The sequence below is a fragment of the Typopeltis vanoorti genome, chromosome 2 (assembly GCF_054136105.1).
Source record: "Typopeltis vanoorti isolate ZY-2024b chromosome 2, IOZ_Tvanoo_1.0, whole genome shotgun sequence".
Taxonomy (NCBI): Eukaryota; Metazoa; Arthropoda; class Arachnida; order Uropygi; family Thelyphonidae; genus Typopeltis; species Typopeltis vanoorti.
This window is the reverse complement of record NC_143550.1, coordinates 112520019-112532746: the sequence shown is the minus strand read 5'-3', so window position 1 is coordinate 112532746 and position 12728 is coordinate 112520019. Positions and strand designations below refer to the sequence as shown.

The 12728-nt window shown below is 34.1% G+C and overlaps 1 protein-coding gene across 5 annotated transcripts in view; it reads right to left on the bottom strand.

Annotated features, from left to right (window-relative positions):
• Positions 1–12728, bottom strand: part of LOC150109341 (BLOC-2 complex member HPS3) — a 386547-nt gene that overhangs the window by 30153 nt on the left and 343666 nt on the right. For all 5 annotated transcript variants that reach the window (XM_090407481.1, XM_090407512.1, XM_090407505.1 and 2 more), the window contains one exon: positions 7372–7578. In XM_090407481.1, the coding sequence (XP_090263607.1) occupies positions 7372–7578 (207 nt within the window). The remainder of the gene's footprint in view (positions 1–7371; positions 7579–12728) is intronic.

The window sequence follows — 12728 nt, the reverse complement described above, 5'->3', positions numbered from 1 at the left end:
GGCAAAATAAAAAGTAATATTCAAACCTTATTTATTGCAATAAATTTTGCTTGATAGCATTTTTTTTCAGAATATTTTAAAACAATTAGCATGAAAATAATTTCCACAATATTTTCTGTAACACACCTTCCAAAATGAATATATACGTGTATATATATCTTGGAAACAACCAAAAACAACCAATAATAAATAATGTTGACTTGGAATTTCCTAATGGAGGAAAATCCAGATAACACAAGTTTGCTCTTCTAAAGAGAGAGAAGAGGTCATAAACGTTACAAATCTGCTACTGTTAGTCTTCTTCTTCTTCCTAACATGGAATATAGGCCATGTGGTCTGTTCCGGTCTCATGCCATCTCTTTCTTGGTCTTCCGATTCTTCATTTTCCACTACTGTTAGTCATTCTCATTATTTCTAATATTCAGTTGACAAAAATAGAAGAAAATAACGACATGCACTTTCTTTTCAAAAAACACACAAAGAAAGTACATTATAAATCACACTTCATAAAATCTCTACTGAATAAAAAAGAAAATAGTATGCATTTTTCTTCTTATTATTCTTATCATCATCATCATTATCTGGTATTTTATTTTAGTATAAAGAAATCACCGCACATTTGGAAAAGGCATTTACCGCTAGTTTAGATAGGTGGCAAAGTAGCTATACTTTAACTACAATTTTACACTAAAATGTATGACTATGCTCCCAAGTGATTTACGTTTGTAACAAATTCTTGTGAACAGTTTTGAAAATAAATTATTTTAAACATTAGCAAGATGAATAGGTGGCCCCCCCCCCTACATAAAGCTGAACATTTATGCAACATATATGCACCTATTTCTTTTTTAATTCAAATATTTCTTTCTTAAATAACTGTATCAAACAATTTATAAGTTTTCAATAATAAAAGTGAAATTTTGATTATTATAAATTCTTTCTTTCTCAGTAGCACTGAGAATAATCTAAGCTTTTAGCCTTTGCTTCCAGCTGAGAAGATTATTGTCTAATATTTCTAAGACAAAAGTTATTTCCGACAGCAGTAAAAGTCATCATATTTGGAATTTTTTAAGGAAAAAAAAAAACTAACGCAATCAAACTTTCTTTTTTGTTGCATACATGTAAATGGTTTTATATGGTGAAAACAGAATAATGTCAACAGACAGCTGAACAAATTTGTAAATTGTGCTGCATCACCTGCTTACTGTGCTAAGCTGGCCCTGATCAAGACAAAGAAGAAAAGAAGACAATCCACAGTAAGTGATCCCTCTCAAGTGAAAGAGCCCAATTAAGAAAACATGATCAATTTAAATTCTGAAAAATTTCAGTTGCATTTTGAAAATAAATATTAATCAATTTTAAGTTCAAATATTATTTTTACAAGACATTTTTTTCTCTTTCAGTTACTTTTTTAATTAGAGCAGTTTTAAATGGTTAATAATTATGTTGTACTATATAACACAATTTTTTTTTTTTTTGGCTCTTTGCATAAATTCTACCGATTTCGTTATGATTATTTGAGACATTGGGGGGAGTCAAAGGCTCATTTCAGGGAGGCCATACATCACCCACACAAGCTGTCATATCTTCTCTTAAACTCATGCACATTAGATGCATTCACCACTTCAACAGGCAAACTATTTCATTCACTCACTGCTCTGTGAGAGTAAAAATCTAGCTTTAACCTCTTTCTTAACACAAACTTAACTTCCATGGATGCCCTGCATTCTCTCTCCACCTTCTATACATAAAAAAAAAAAATAAAAAAAATTGTCATCAGACAATATTTCATCAATTTCATCTATCCCTATTGCTGAAGACTCTGGAATATTTGCTACTACAGAGAGAGAAGTTGAAGGAACATGGATTGCAGAGTTTGTTGGATAGGAGAAAAAGATGTGATATGATAGAGATGTTTAAGTTAGTGAGGGGAATTTTATCAGATTAATCCAGAGGGAATTATAAAAAGAGTAGAAGGTGAGAGGGAGAGGAATCAGAGGCCATCCCTGGAAGTTATATGAGTGTGATAAAGTGAGGGTGTGAGGAGTAGATTTTTTACATGGAGAATTGTGAGTGAATGGAACAAATTATTGGAATATGTTGTTAATGCAGAGAGTGTTAAGGATTTTAAGATTTTGTATGATAAATATCTTTTCCGTTGAATGAATCTCCCACGATGAGTATGCCAACTCCATAGAGTGTAATAATAATAACCTACAACATCCATTCAAAAGTTTATAGACCTCTATTATATTGTCCCTCCTTCTCCTGTTTACCAGGGTCTGCAATCTATACATTCTTAATCTATCCTCATAACCTACATTCCATAATCCTGATATAATCTTTTGTAACTCTTCTTTGCACCCTTTATGTCCTCCAACCCCAGGAGACTAAATCTGCCCACAGTAATGTAGTCTTATCAAGGCCTTGTAAAAAAGATTTCCTTATCCTTACATGTCAATGTTTGTTTCAACATCGTAATCATACTCGAGTTTTATTTGCAATTTTTGCTTTATGACCTCTGAACTTCCAATTCCTATCCACATTAACTCCAAGATCTCTAACCTCATCATTTTCTCTAAGCATAATTCAGATTTAAGTGACCACAGTATAATATGCCATTGGATATCTCATCATGCCAAACTGCATAACTTACTAACACTGAGTCGATAACTACTATCATTTGCCATATCATTAATGTATAGATTGAACAACACTGGTCCAAGGATAGATCACTGGATTAATCCACTGGTCATTTTATTTTATTATAATTCATACTGATAGAGCAGTACTACTCTTACATAATGTCCAAAAGGACTTTTAAGAAGGCCAAATCCTTTACAATAGGCCAAAGCCTTTACATAAAAAGAATGATTACAAGGGTATCACCTGATGCCAGTCCTTGGTATCTTATTTGTCATGTGCTGATGGTAACGCCAGGCCACCAGTGTACCCTGCAGGGCCCTCAAAGAAATAACTTTAACATCACTCTTGGATAAACCAAGTAAAGACACGTCTCTATAGCTAGTGGCACTCCACACGGTGTTCATAGAGATGGTGGCAAAACGAGGAGCTGCCCCAAACTCCTCTTCTATTTGCCTGGTAGGATCAGCATTTCGCTCATAATACTGAACCTTGCTCTTATGGCAATAGGTAAGTGAGCACCCACAAGTATTTTAGCAGGATTTTTTGATACTTGTTAAATCTGAACAATAGGTATTATATTATTAAAATTCCTTCTATTCAAGATTTAACACTGTGGTCTCCATATTGGCTAATGTTTAAGAACAAAAGTTGGGAGACCACAGTTGAACCACACTATAGAACAACTTCTGGCATTAGAAAGCCAATATGGAGACCACAGTGTTAAATCTTGGATAGAAGGAATTTTAATAATATAATACCTATTGTTCAGATTTAACAAGTATCAAAAAATCCTGCTAAAATACTTGTTTGTTAATAAGAGAAATTGAGTGTAAATGAAATAACATTAATGTCTTTTCCTTTAAGTTTTGAATATTGTATTATCAAGTGTTTTGTATGAGAAAAATAGAAATTAATATGTGATGAATTGTACATAAGTATACCAAGGTCAAGCTAAAGTTCCAGACAATATAAGAGGGTTAATTCGTGACCTGAGTCTAACACGAACGCAAAGGTCAACGTTGCAAAGGGGTTTCCTTCGAAATGCAACGACAAGCAAGAGTATCGGGTACAGAGTATCGAGGTGCCAAGTGGACGATGATGTAAGAGCGGGAAGGTCATCGGAGCCGAATATATAGAAGTTTACGAAGCCAAAAAGCAGCTTTTTTTCCCTGTTGTTTCCTGAGAGTCGAAGTTCCAGTGGTCAAGTAGAATTTCGATGTGAGATTTAGGACTCCGTACAGCAATGAAGTCAATGTAACCCGAGGAGATTATGCAGAAATACAAGGTCGGACAATGGCAGCTGAGCTTCACAAGGATCGTAGGCAATGAATCGTGACAGTATTCCCAGACCTACATAGAAGAAGCAAAGGCCAGAGGAACGTAGCAGCAAAAGAAACTCGTCTAGGAAGAAACCGATGTGAAATTGCAAGCCACAGAAATTCAAAAGATGCTCGCAAGTAAAAACCAGAGAGATCCCGACTTCACTACCAAGTAAGAACTTCCCATTTTTTTGTCTAGTAGGAAGAAAATTAGTAAATTTTGTGACGGTGAATAAAAATGAACTGGAATTGTACTTTATGTAGTAATGCAGGACTTTAGGAACTATACCATTAGATGAGATAGAGTGTAATTCTAGAATCTGATGTTCATAGATAATTCCTGAACCTGAGTTTTATGTGATGATAATCTAAAATAAGCTAAGTTTAAGGGGTAAGTTCTTAGGCACGTGGTCCCTGAAAAGTTCAAGATTAGTTAAGGGACAGGAATGTATATATTATATCGAGTTGCTTAATAGAACCTATATGCTAGACTCAGTTGAATTTATTGAATGACAACTGTATATCTCTTTTTCTTAGTAATGAATAAATTCTTTTCTTGTCAAACAAATAACTTGCCTGATCACTAAATTCAATGCACTGCTCATAAACAGAACCTATGCGTATGTATTTGGAAATAGCCATGACTGCAAAGTGAGAAACATGTATGATTATATTATAGGAATAAGATAGAGAATTAAGGATTGTGTATCATGCTGAGTGTTTTAATCTTGGATAAAGAAAATTCTCTTATCCTATAAAATTTTGGTGGCGCAGCTTAAACAAATAAATTTCCAAAATTTTTAATCAGATTGAGCACTAGTAATCTAACAAAGAATTTGACTCTGGCCCAAGGCACTGTCTTTGTTATCAGAGTTTTGCACACTCGAGCAATATATTAGTAGCATTGAAGTACTACCAAGGATTAAGATTAGACAAGGGGCAAAACATAACATATAATTAAAAATAACAAAATTAGCAGATTTTTTAAAGACGAAGCTGAACAAGAATTAATTATAAGATTTAATTGATAACATAATATAACCAAAGATTTTTTTTACAACAGCATCATGTCTCTGCACACAGACAGATTGAACAACAATGATTCAAGGACTCATTACTGGGTTACACCACTGGTCACCTTAAATCTGGCAGATTCACATCAACCATATACCACTTTTTGATACCTGTCCACCAACTATCTATTTATCCAAGTCAGGAATTTATATTCTGATTGAATATTCTCCAGTTTATGTAAATATGTTTCATGTTGTGTTCCATCAAATGTCTCAGCAAAGTCCAACAGGATAAAGGGAGGGACACACTATAACTGACTCTGCCATAATGTTGTTATAATAATTTTTATTTAGTAATTTGCTCATGTTATAAAACATGAGCAAATTACTAAAGTATAACCTCCCGGTATTAAATCCATGCTTTTCATTGCAGAGTACAGCTTGTCTGTCAGCCCATTTATTGTATGCGAGTTCTTACCAACTTCTCTAACTTCACCACTGCTCCAGAGGTACTGAAAGGTTGGCAGTTAGACACATTGGTTTTTGCATCACCTTTACAATGGACCTATAAAATATTCTTTGTATTCTATTCAGTGTGTATATTTTTACACACCAACTGAGAGTTCACTTACAAAAAATACATTAAGATTTCTGCCTGGTCTCCGAAGAGAACCAACCATTTTGAAACAGCTGTAAGGCCAGTGATACTTTTATCAAATGGATTAATAAAAGGCGAATATATGGATGCCTGGACAGCACCTCAAGTTAAAGTAACTTGCGGATGCTCAGGATTGTATTCTCATAAGCTCTCGGGTCAACTTAGGAAACTTTCATAATTTCTACAAACATTCAGCTATGAAATAATGTTGGATTTAACATCCACTCTGCCTATGTAATTTTACATCATCAAAATGAAGCCTTTTGGCTTTTTCTTTAGTAATTAGTTTTTAATTTTATTATATATATATATATATATATATATATATATATATATATATATATATATATATATATAGAACCCCCCACACACACATATATACACAAGAAATTTCAAGACTTATAACATAACAGTATTATGTGCAGAAAAGTGATCAGAGAGAAAAAAATGGAATCTATTATGGAATAAAAGTGGAAAATTATTTAAAATTATTAGTGGAAAAAGATAAAAATGGAATATTATTAACATCGGACCTCCATGGTGTCAGAGACCTACTGCAGGAGGTACACGCTATCATACACCATCAAACTGTGCCTTAAACTCATTCATTGTGTTTGCATTCACAACACACACACACAGAAAATGCATTCCACTCACTAACCACTCTTCATGCAAAGAACTTTCTCCTCACTCTTTTGTTCACACCCTCCTTATACAGTTGCCATTAATGGCCTCTTGTTCTATTCCTTTCCCATTCTGTAAAAATTTCTTGTTAATCTGGTAACATTCCCTGACCAACTTATGTGTCTCAATCATATCCCCTCCTCTCCAATTCATGAGGCTCTGATATTGGAATTCCCTCAATCTGTTTTCATACCCCACATTCCAAAGACCAGTTCCCATCTTGTTGTACCATCATATTAGCAGAGCTAATCTCAGGTGGTATGGTCATTTAAACAGAATGGGCGAGGAAAGATTGGGAAAACAAGTATTCTCTACCAGGTTGGCAGGAAAACGACCCAGAGGAAGACCAAGATATAGGTGGGTGGATATGGTAAAAAGTACCTTAGAAAATAGAAATATAAGATCTGAAAATTGAAAGTCTTGACAAGTAACAGATTTTGGAGGAAAATTATAGATAGGAAGTTAGTAATGATGTAAATTTTTCATGTAGTACTATCATATTCTGTACACCCCTTGAGGGTACATGTCAGGAATTTGATGACAATGATGAGTTCCCATCTTTATGAATCTTTTCCAGACCGTTTCTAAGATATCCTCATCTGCATGAAAACAAAGTGACTAAATCTGTGTACAATAATCCATATGAGGCCTAATCAAGGCTTTACACAATGAAACCATAACCTCTTTATTTCTGCATGCCGTGGTCCTCCACGTCATTGCTATTATCTGATGCGATGACTTCACAACTTGCACAAAGTGGCACCTAAAAACTTCAGGTTCATGTCCACCACCACTTCCAGATCTCTCATCTCCCTCTACCTTCTTCAAAGTTTCCCTAACAAGTGTATATTTTGCATCCCATTGTTGCTCACCAAATTTCAAACCTTACACTTTGTAACAGTGAATGCATCACACAAACAAGCAAGTGATATTTAAATGTAATTTTTTGAAATAAAAGATACTTACATTAGTTAGCCAGATTATTATAGGAGAGCAGTAATTTCTAGATATATGAAAATAAGATGAATGTAAAAAAACAAGGTATAATCACCTTATCATGACTATTATCAAAAGTATCCAAAGCATAAGGGAGCAATGCAGAGGGACAACGATCTATCAATAAGGCAACAGCTTGAGTTAATTCTGAGCACATAACAAGTAAACTAAGATAACCTCTTAGTGAAGGACTTTGGGAAGACACTATTTCCTTTATTTGAGAATGAATTTCAGGTGTGATGAGATGAGAACTGAGTAGAGACTATAAGTATAAAAAAAAGAAGAAAAAATGTAGAACAAGTAATTATAATTATTTTTCTAAAGTAGAGCATTTTATATAGTCAAAACTGTTTAAATATAAGGTATTTATGTAAAAATGGGTAATGCATCTGAGTATTTTGAAAAAATATAATTAACATCATATTAAAAACACTACAACTTGATATTTTTTTTTGTTCTTGGGGTAAAATATAATAAAATTCAGGTGCCAGCAATTCAAATCAGATTTCAAAATTTCAAAGCAGTACAAAAATTTACATCTAGATAGTATTTTAACAAGAATTAAGAATTTGCTGGTGTTTTGCATTTGTAAACACTTCTAGGAGTTTCCCTGATAAGAAGCCAACCTAATGAAATTTCTTATTACGTGGAACAGCTGCTCCATGGTAGTCACATCCTGATGGAGCTTCTCATCATGCTCATCACTTCTCAACCAATTTGGGTAGTACAGTTAGTTGGGAAGAAATCCAGATGTGAATCAAGGCAATGCATCTTTGGCAAATATATCAGATCCCATGGAATCTCAATACTAATGTAACCATGAAACTTAATTTTATCAAGAAAATTCAAGCAAACTACCTTAAAACAGATCAATAAAATCTTTTACAGCTTCACTTATTCTCAGGAATTTATTTATCAAACCAATGTTTCCTCTAAGCTGTGCATGTATGCACATGCACACCAGTCCAAAAAGCAGTGCACATCCATGGCTAGTAACTGCACACACAAAATTTTTGCTTTCAGAATTTCTAATTTACAGTCAATAATTTTTGTATATATTATAAAAATGAATTATGTGATAATTCATACTTGTCACTTATTTTATTTAGTCATTTCTCAAATATCTCCACTCCAATATTACTCTAACCTATTCCAACTTAATACATTCCAATTAGTTACTTCTAGTCTGCACCATGTGGGCAAAATGAAGCTGAAGTAAGCAAGTTGCAGAGGCATTTCTGTTTAGCATGTCTATTGTCTAGAAAATAAAAAACTGTGAAAACAGGGATAGATTTTTGTAGCCATGCAGATTTAAGCAAATTGATTTAGTGCTCACAGTTTTACAGATTTTCAGCTAGATGCAAAAAGGGCAACATTAATATGAGAAATATTACATTAGTAGTTTAAGTGCTTTAAAATGTTATTGTCAAAGTTAATGTAGAAAAGAAGTGCATTTAGATGTGAGTGGCAGGACAAACTTGTTGACATGGCAACACCAACATTATGTTCAAATTAAGAGGAGTTTGTGGCTTGTGACTTTCACTAATGTGAGTACAGGCTACTGCACACATTCAGTCTGAGACTGGAAACTTGCAAGCAAAATGTTTTTCATGGCACATGTCCCAGCAAAAATTAGAGAGAATATTGAAACAATATCAACTCATTTTTTTGCTACCTATAAACCCATCAACCAAATTCATAACCTGTACTTTCTCTAAAAGACAAGCTCTCACCAATGATGATGCTGCCTGGCATATACCAAGCACCATGTTCATGAAATTTGTTTTACTATAGGCAAAAAGGAGGATCTGTAAATAAACATATCTCCGAACATCAAAGCCATATCTGGATTATCAAACCTCACAAATCTTGCCTGGCACAACATGGAATTGAAAACACTCACAGGATCCAATGGGAAAACACCAAGTTGCTGCAAACATCCATATATAAACATGAACGTTTATACAAAGAAATTGCTGAAGCCCTACTTCATCAACTTCAATCGTAACAACTGTCTCACTATTCCAAAAGTGTGGGAAGTTGTTATCCTCAATTGTATTCAATAAATTTGTAATCTATTATATATATTTTATTTTTAACTAATTTTTATTTTCAGCCAATAGTTTTAATTTGTTAACAAGCAAATGTATACATAGAGGAATTCCAATTTAACATATGTGCTCTACTGTTTCTTTATTCAATTCTTATTGCTGTTTAATGTTTGTATTGATGATGTCTTACGATACATAAGATGAAATATTTACATAATAAATTTATTGTTATTGTGGTATGTGTGTTATTCTGCAGTTAAGACTCTGGAATGCTGGTGATGGATCAATGATCAGAAGTTATACATAAATAATTTCTGATATCATTATCAGAATTATCCACTCTTTTGAGAATCCTACGTTCATTTGCATATTTTTTTCCTTTTTGTCAGCAGCTCTTCTGTCTTATCAAGTAATAGATACCTTGCATATTTTAGTATTTTGTTGGAGATCAACAGACACAGTCCACTTCTTATAATACATAGAGGGATTTGTTTTTATTCAGGATTTGAGAAATTTTTACTTAATACATCTGTTCTTTTAATAAAAAGAAACCATTTCATCCCCAACAGCCACTATACTGCAGAAGTAAGAAAATAAGTAGCTTTATTGCATCACTTAATACAGTATAGAGACATTTACAGTCTATGTACTATATTTAGCAACACTTGGTGTAATTAGAAACAACTGAAAGGATCCATCATAATGAAAGTTTCTGCCCATAAATGCTAAGCTACATGGATGCTAAAAACAGCAACACAGTATCTAACTAAATACATTTGTCCTAACATCCTCTTTCAAATTTTCAGTTGCAGAAAATAAGTATAACAGCTGTTTATAATATAGTCACTGGGACTGCCAAGCAAACCAATAAATCAGTGATAGAATAAAGCCAGATTGCTCCCTTGAAGCTATGATCATCAAGCAAAATTTGTCATACTTTGGATATATTATACAAGTAAATGGCAGTCTGGAGAAGATGAGGATGCTTGCTAAAGTTGATGGAAGTAGGAGAAGAGGAAGACCAAGATTTAGATGGATGGATGGAGTTAAAGAAGCAACTGGAATGCACCTGGAAATTCTGCAAGATATGGCCAGGGACAGATCTGAATGGAGAGAATATGTTCACAGAATCACCAGAAGTTGAAAACGACTCGATGGAACATAACAACAAACAACAGAAAACACAATTTTTGTACAGCAAATTTTCTAAAGCAAACAAAGATGCATGTGTGTGTGTGTGTATATACATATACAGGGTGTTCGGGATAAATTTGACAGTTTCGTAAGGAAAAAGAAAATCTTCTTTGTATCTATTAAATTTAATGAATTGACAAAAAAACATTACAGGCAGAGTTAATTACAATACTATCAACAAGATTTACTCAAAATAACCACCATTAGCATCGATCACAGCTTCAATTCTGCTTCGGAACCTCGAACAAGCTGATGCTACAGTCTCCCTGGGAAGGGCCGCAAAAACTGTTTTAATTTTATCCATTAACTGGGCTTTTGTATTACTGGAAGTGCGATTGGTGTCTTTTTCAACTGCACCCCATACAAAATAATCCATGGGGTTAAGGTCTGGGGAGTTTGGAGGCCAAACATTTGGACTGGTGAAGTCGTAGAAATTTTCAGACAACCATTTTTGACTTTTCCCAGAGGTGTGGCAAGGGGCCGAATCCTGCTGCCATACATACGGCCTACCATTGGCTACCCTTGTTATCCAGGGCTTGACTACAGTTAGCAACTCCACGAACAAAGCCCGAATTCCAATGCCAGGGTTCTTCAACACCTGTTCCTGCAGATTTGCGAGGAATTCTGCTGTATGAACGCAATCAGATCGTCTGCTAGGGATCTTTCTTCTTGCTACATCCTCGTAGTTACCATTGCAAGTCTCTAGTTCATGCCTGATTGTTTTTACTGTATTCAGGGAGCATTGGGCAGCAGTCGTAATATCCTTATTTTGATGGCGGGCACGAATCATCATGATACAAGTTATTCTCTTCCATGATTCAGGTGGGTTCCAGCTATCCATCCTTTCTGACATCTTGTATATGAATGAAGAAGGGTCCAAACTTTTAAATGAAGAGAAGTGTGTGTTAATACATGTAACTTACGGAAAAATATAATTAATTATAAATATGTCAAATTTATCCCGAACACCTGTATATGTATATACATAACTTGAAATCAGTTCAAATTGCATTCAAGATTTTCAATATCATTAAGACATTTTACAGATGCTAATTTTACAAATAAAATTACTAAAAAGGTTGCAACTAATATGCTGTATAAGCTTTGTAAAAGTGCAACTGTTCGATGTGGAAGTGGAATACATATGCTAAAGCTAGTTCTCCAAGGGCAGTTTACACATGTGTGGAAACTGCCTGGCACAAACATATTAAAGAGTTCTGAAGACCTGTACTGGATTTATTTAGGAGTGCAACATCAACTGCATGGAAGTAATGAGCTGAGTTCAATATCTCCAGTTTTGATATTAGGCTTAATGTCTCATCCTTCTTCATAATGTGATCCATAGATAATAATAAAAGAGATAGTGTACATCCTTCTCTCACAGCTAATTTTACATGAAACTGTCTTCCTATATCACCTCAATTCTGCTGATTGTAATTTAAATATAAACTATATATTGCTCTCTATAGTGTTCAATTTATACCATATTATTATGGTATAATACGGTACAACTGTCATGTTTTGAACAGCTTTCTTTCTGAGCACTTAGCTTTTGGCCTTGAAAAGGATATCATATGTCTTTTCCATTTCTGCAAAACTTAAATAAAGATCCAAAATATTACCATGTTTTCCAACTATTTGGTCTTAAAGTAAAAATCTAATCCTGAAGATGAATCTAATCCCCCCCCCCAAATTTAGCACGAACCTAAGTTTCTTGTTTTTTCAGAAGTTTCTCTTCAAGAATGTTTCTTTGCTTCTTCTTCTCTGCTATGTTTGCATAAATCTTATCAGGAACACTCAGTAGGAAATTTCTCTGTAATTCTCATTCAGTTTTATTTCCCTTTTTATTGGTGGGTACTATAAGAGCACTACTCCAATCATTATTATTATTATTACAGGCAACTCCAAGGAATCCTTAGACTCATAGAGGGTGGCTCTAAACATCATGTCAAGAACAACTATTCAGCATTTGCACAGTATCTATCATATTTTGCTTTGAACTCATTTACAGTCATGGCACCCACAACAAACTCAGGCAGCTTATTCCACTCATTCACCACTCTCCAAGTAAAAAACCTAGTTCTAACACCCTTGCTAACTACACTCTTGCTCAGTTTCCATGGATGGCCCCTAGTTCTCCCACCACCAGACTTTGACCTTTTGAATT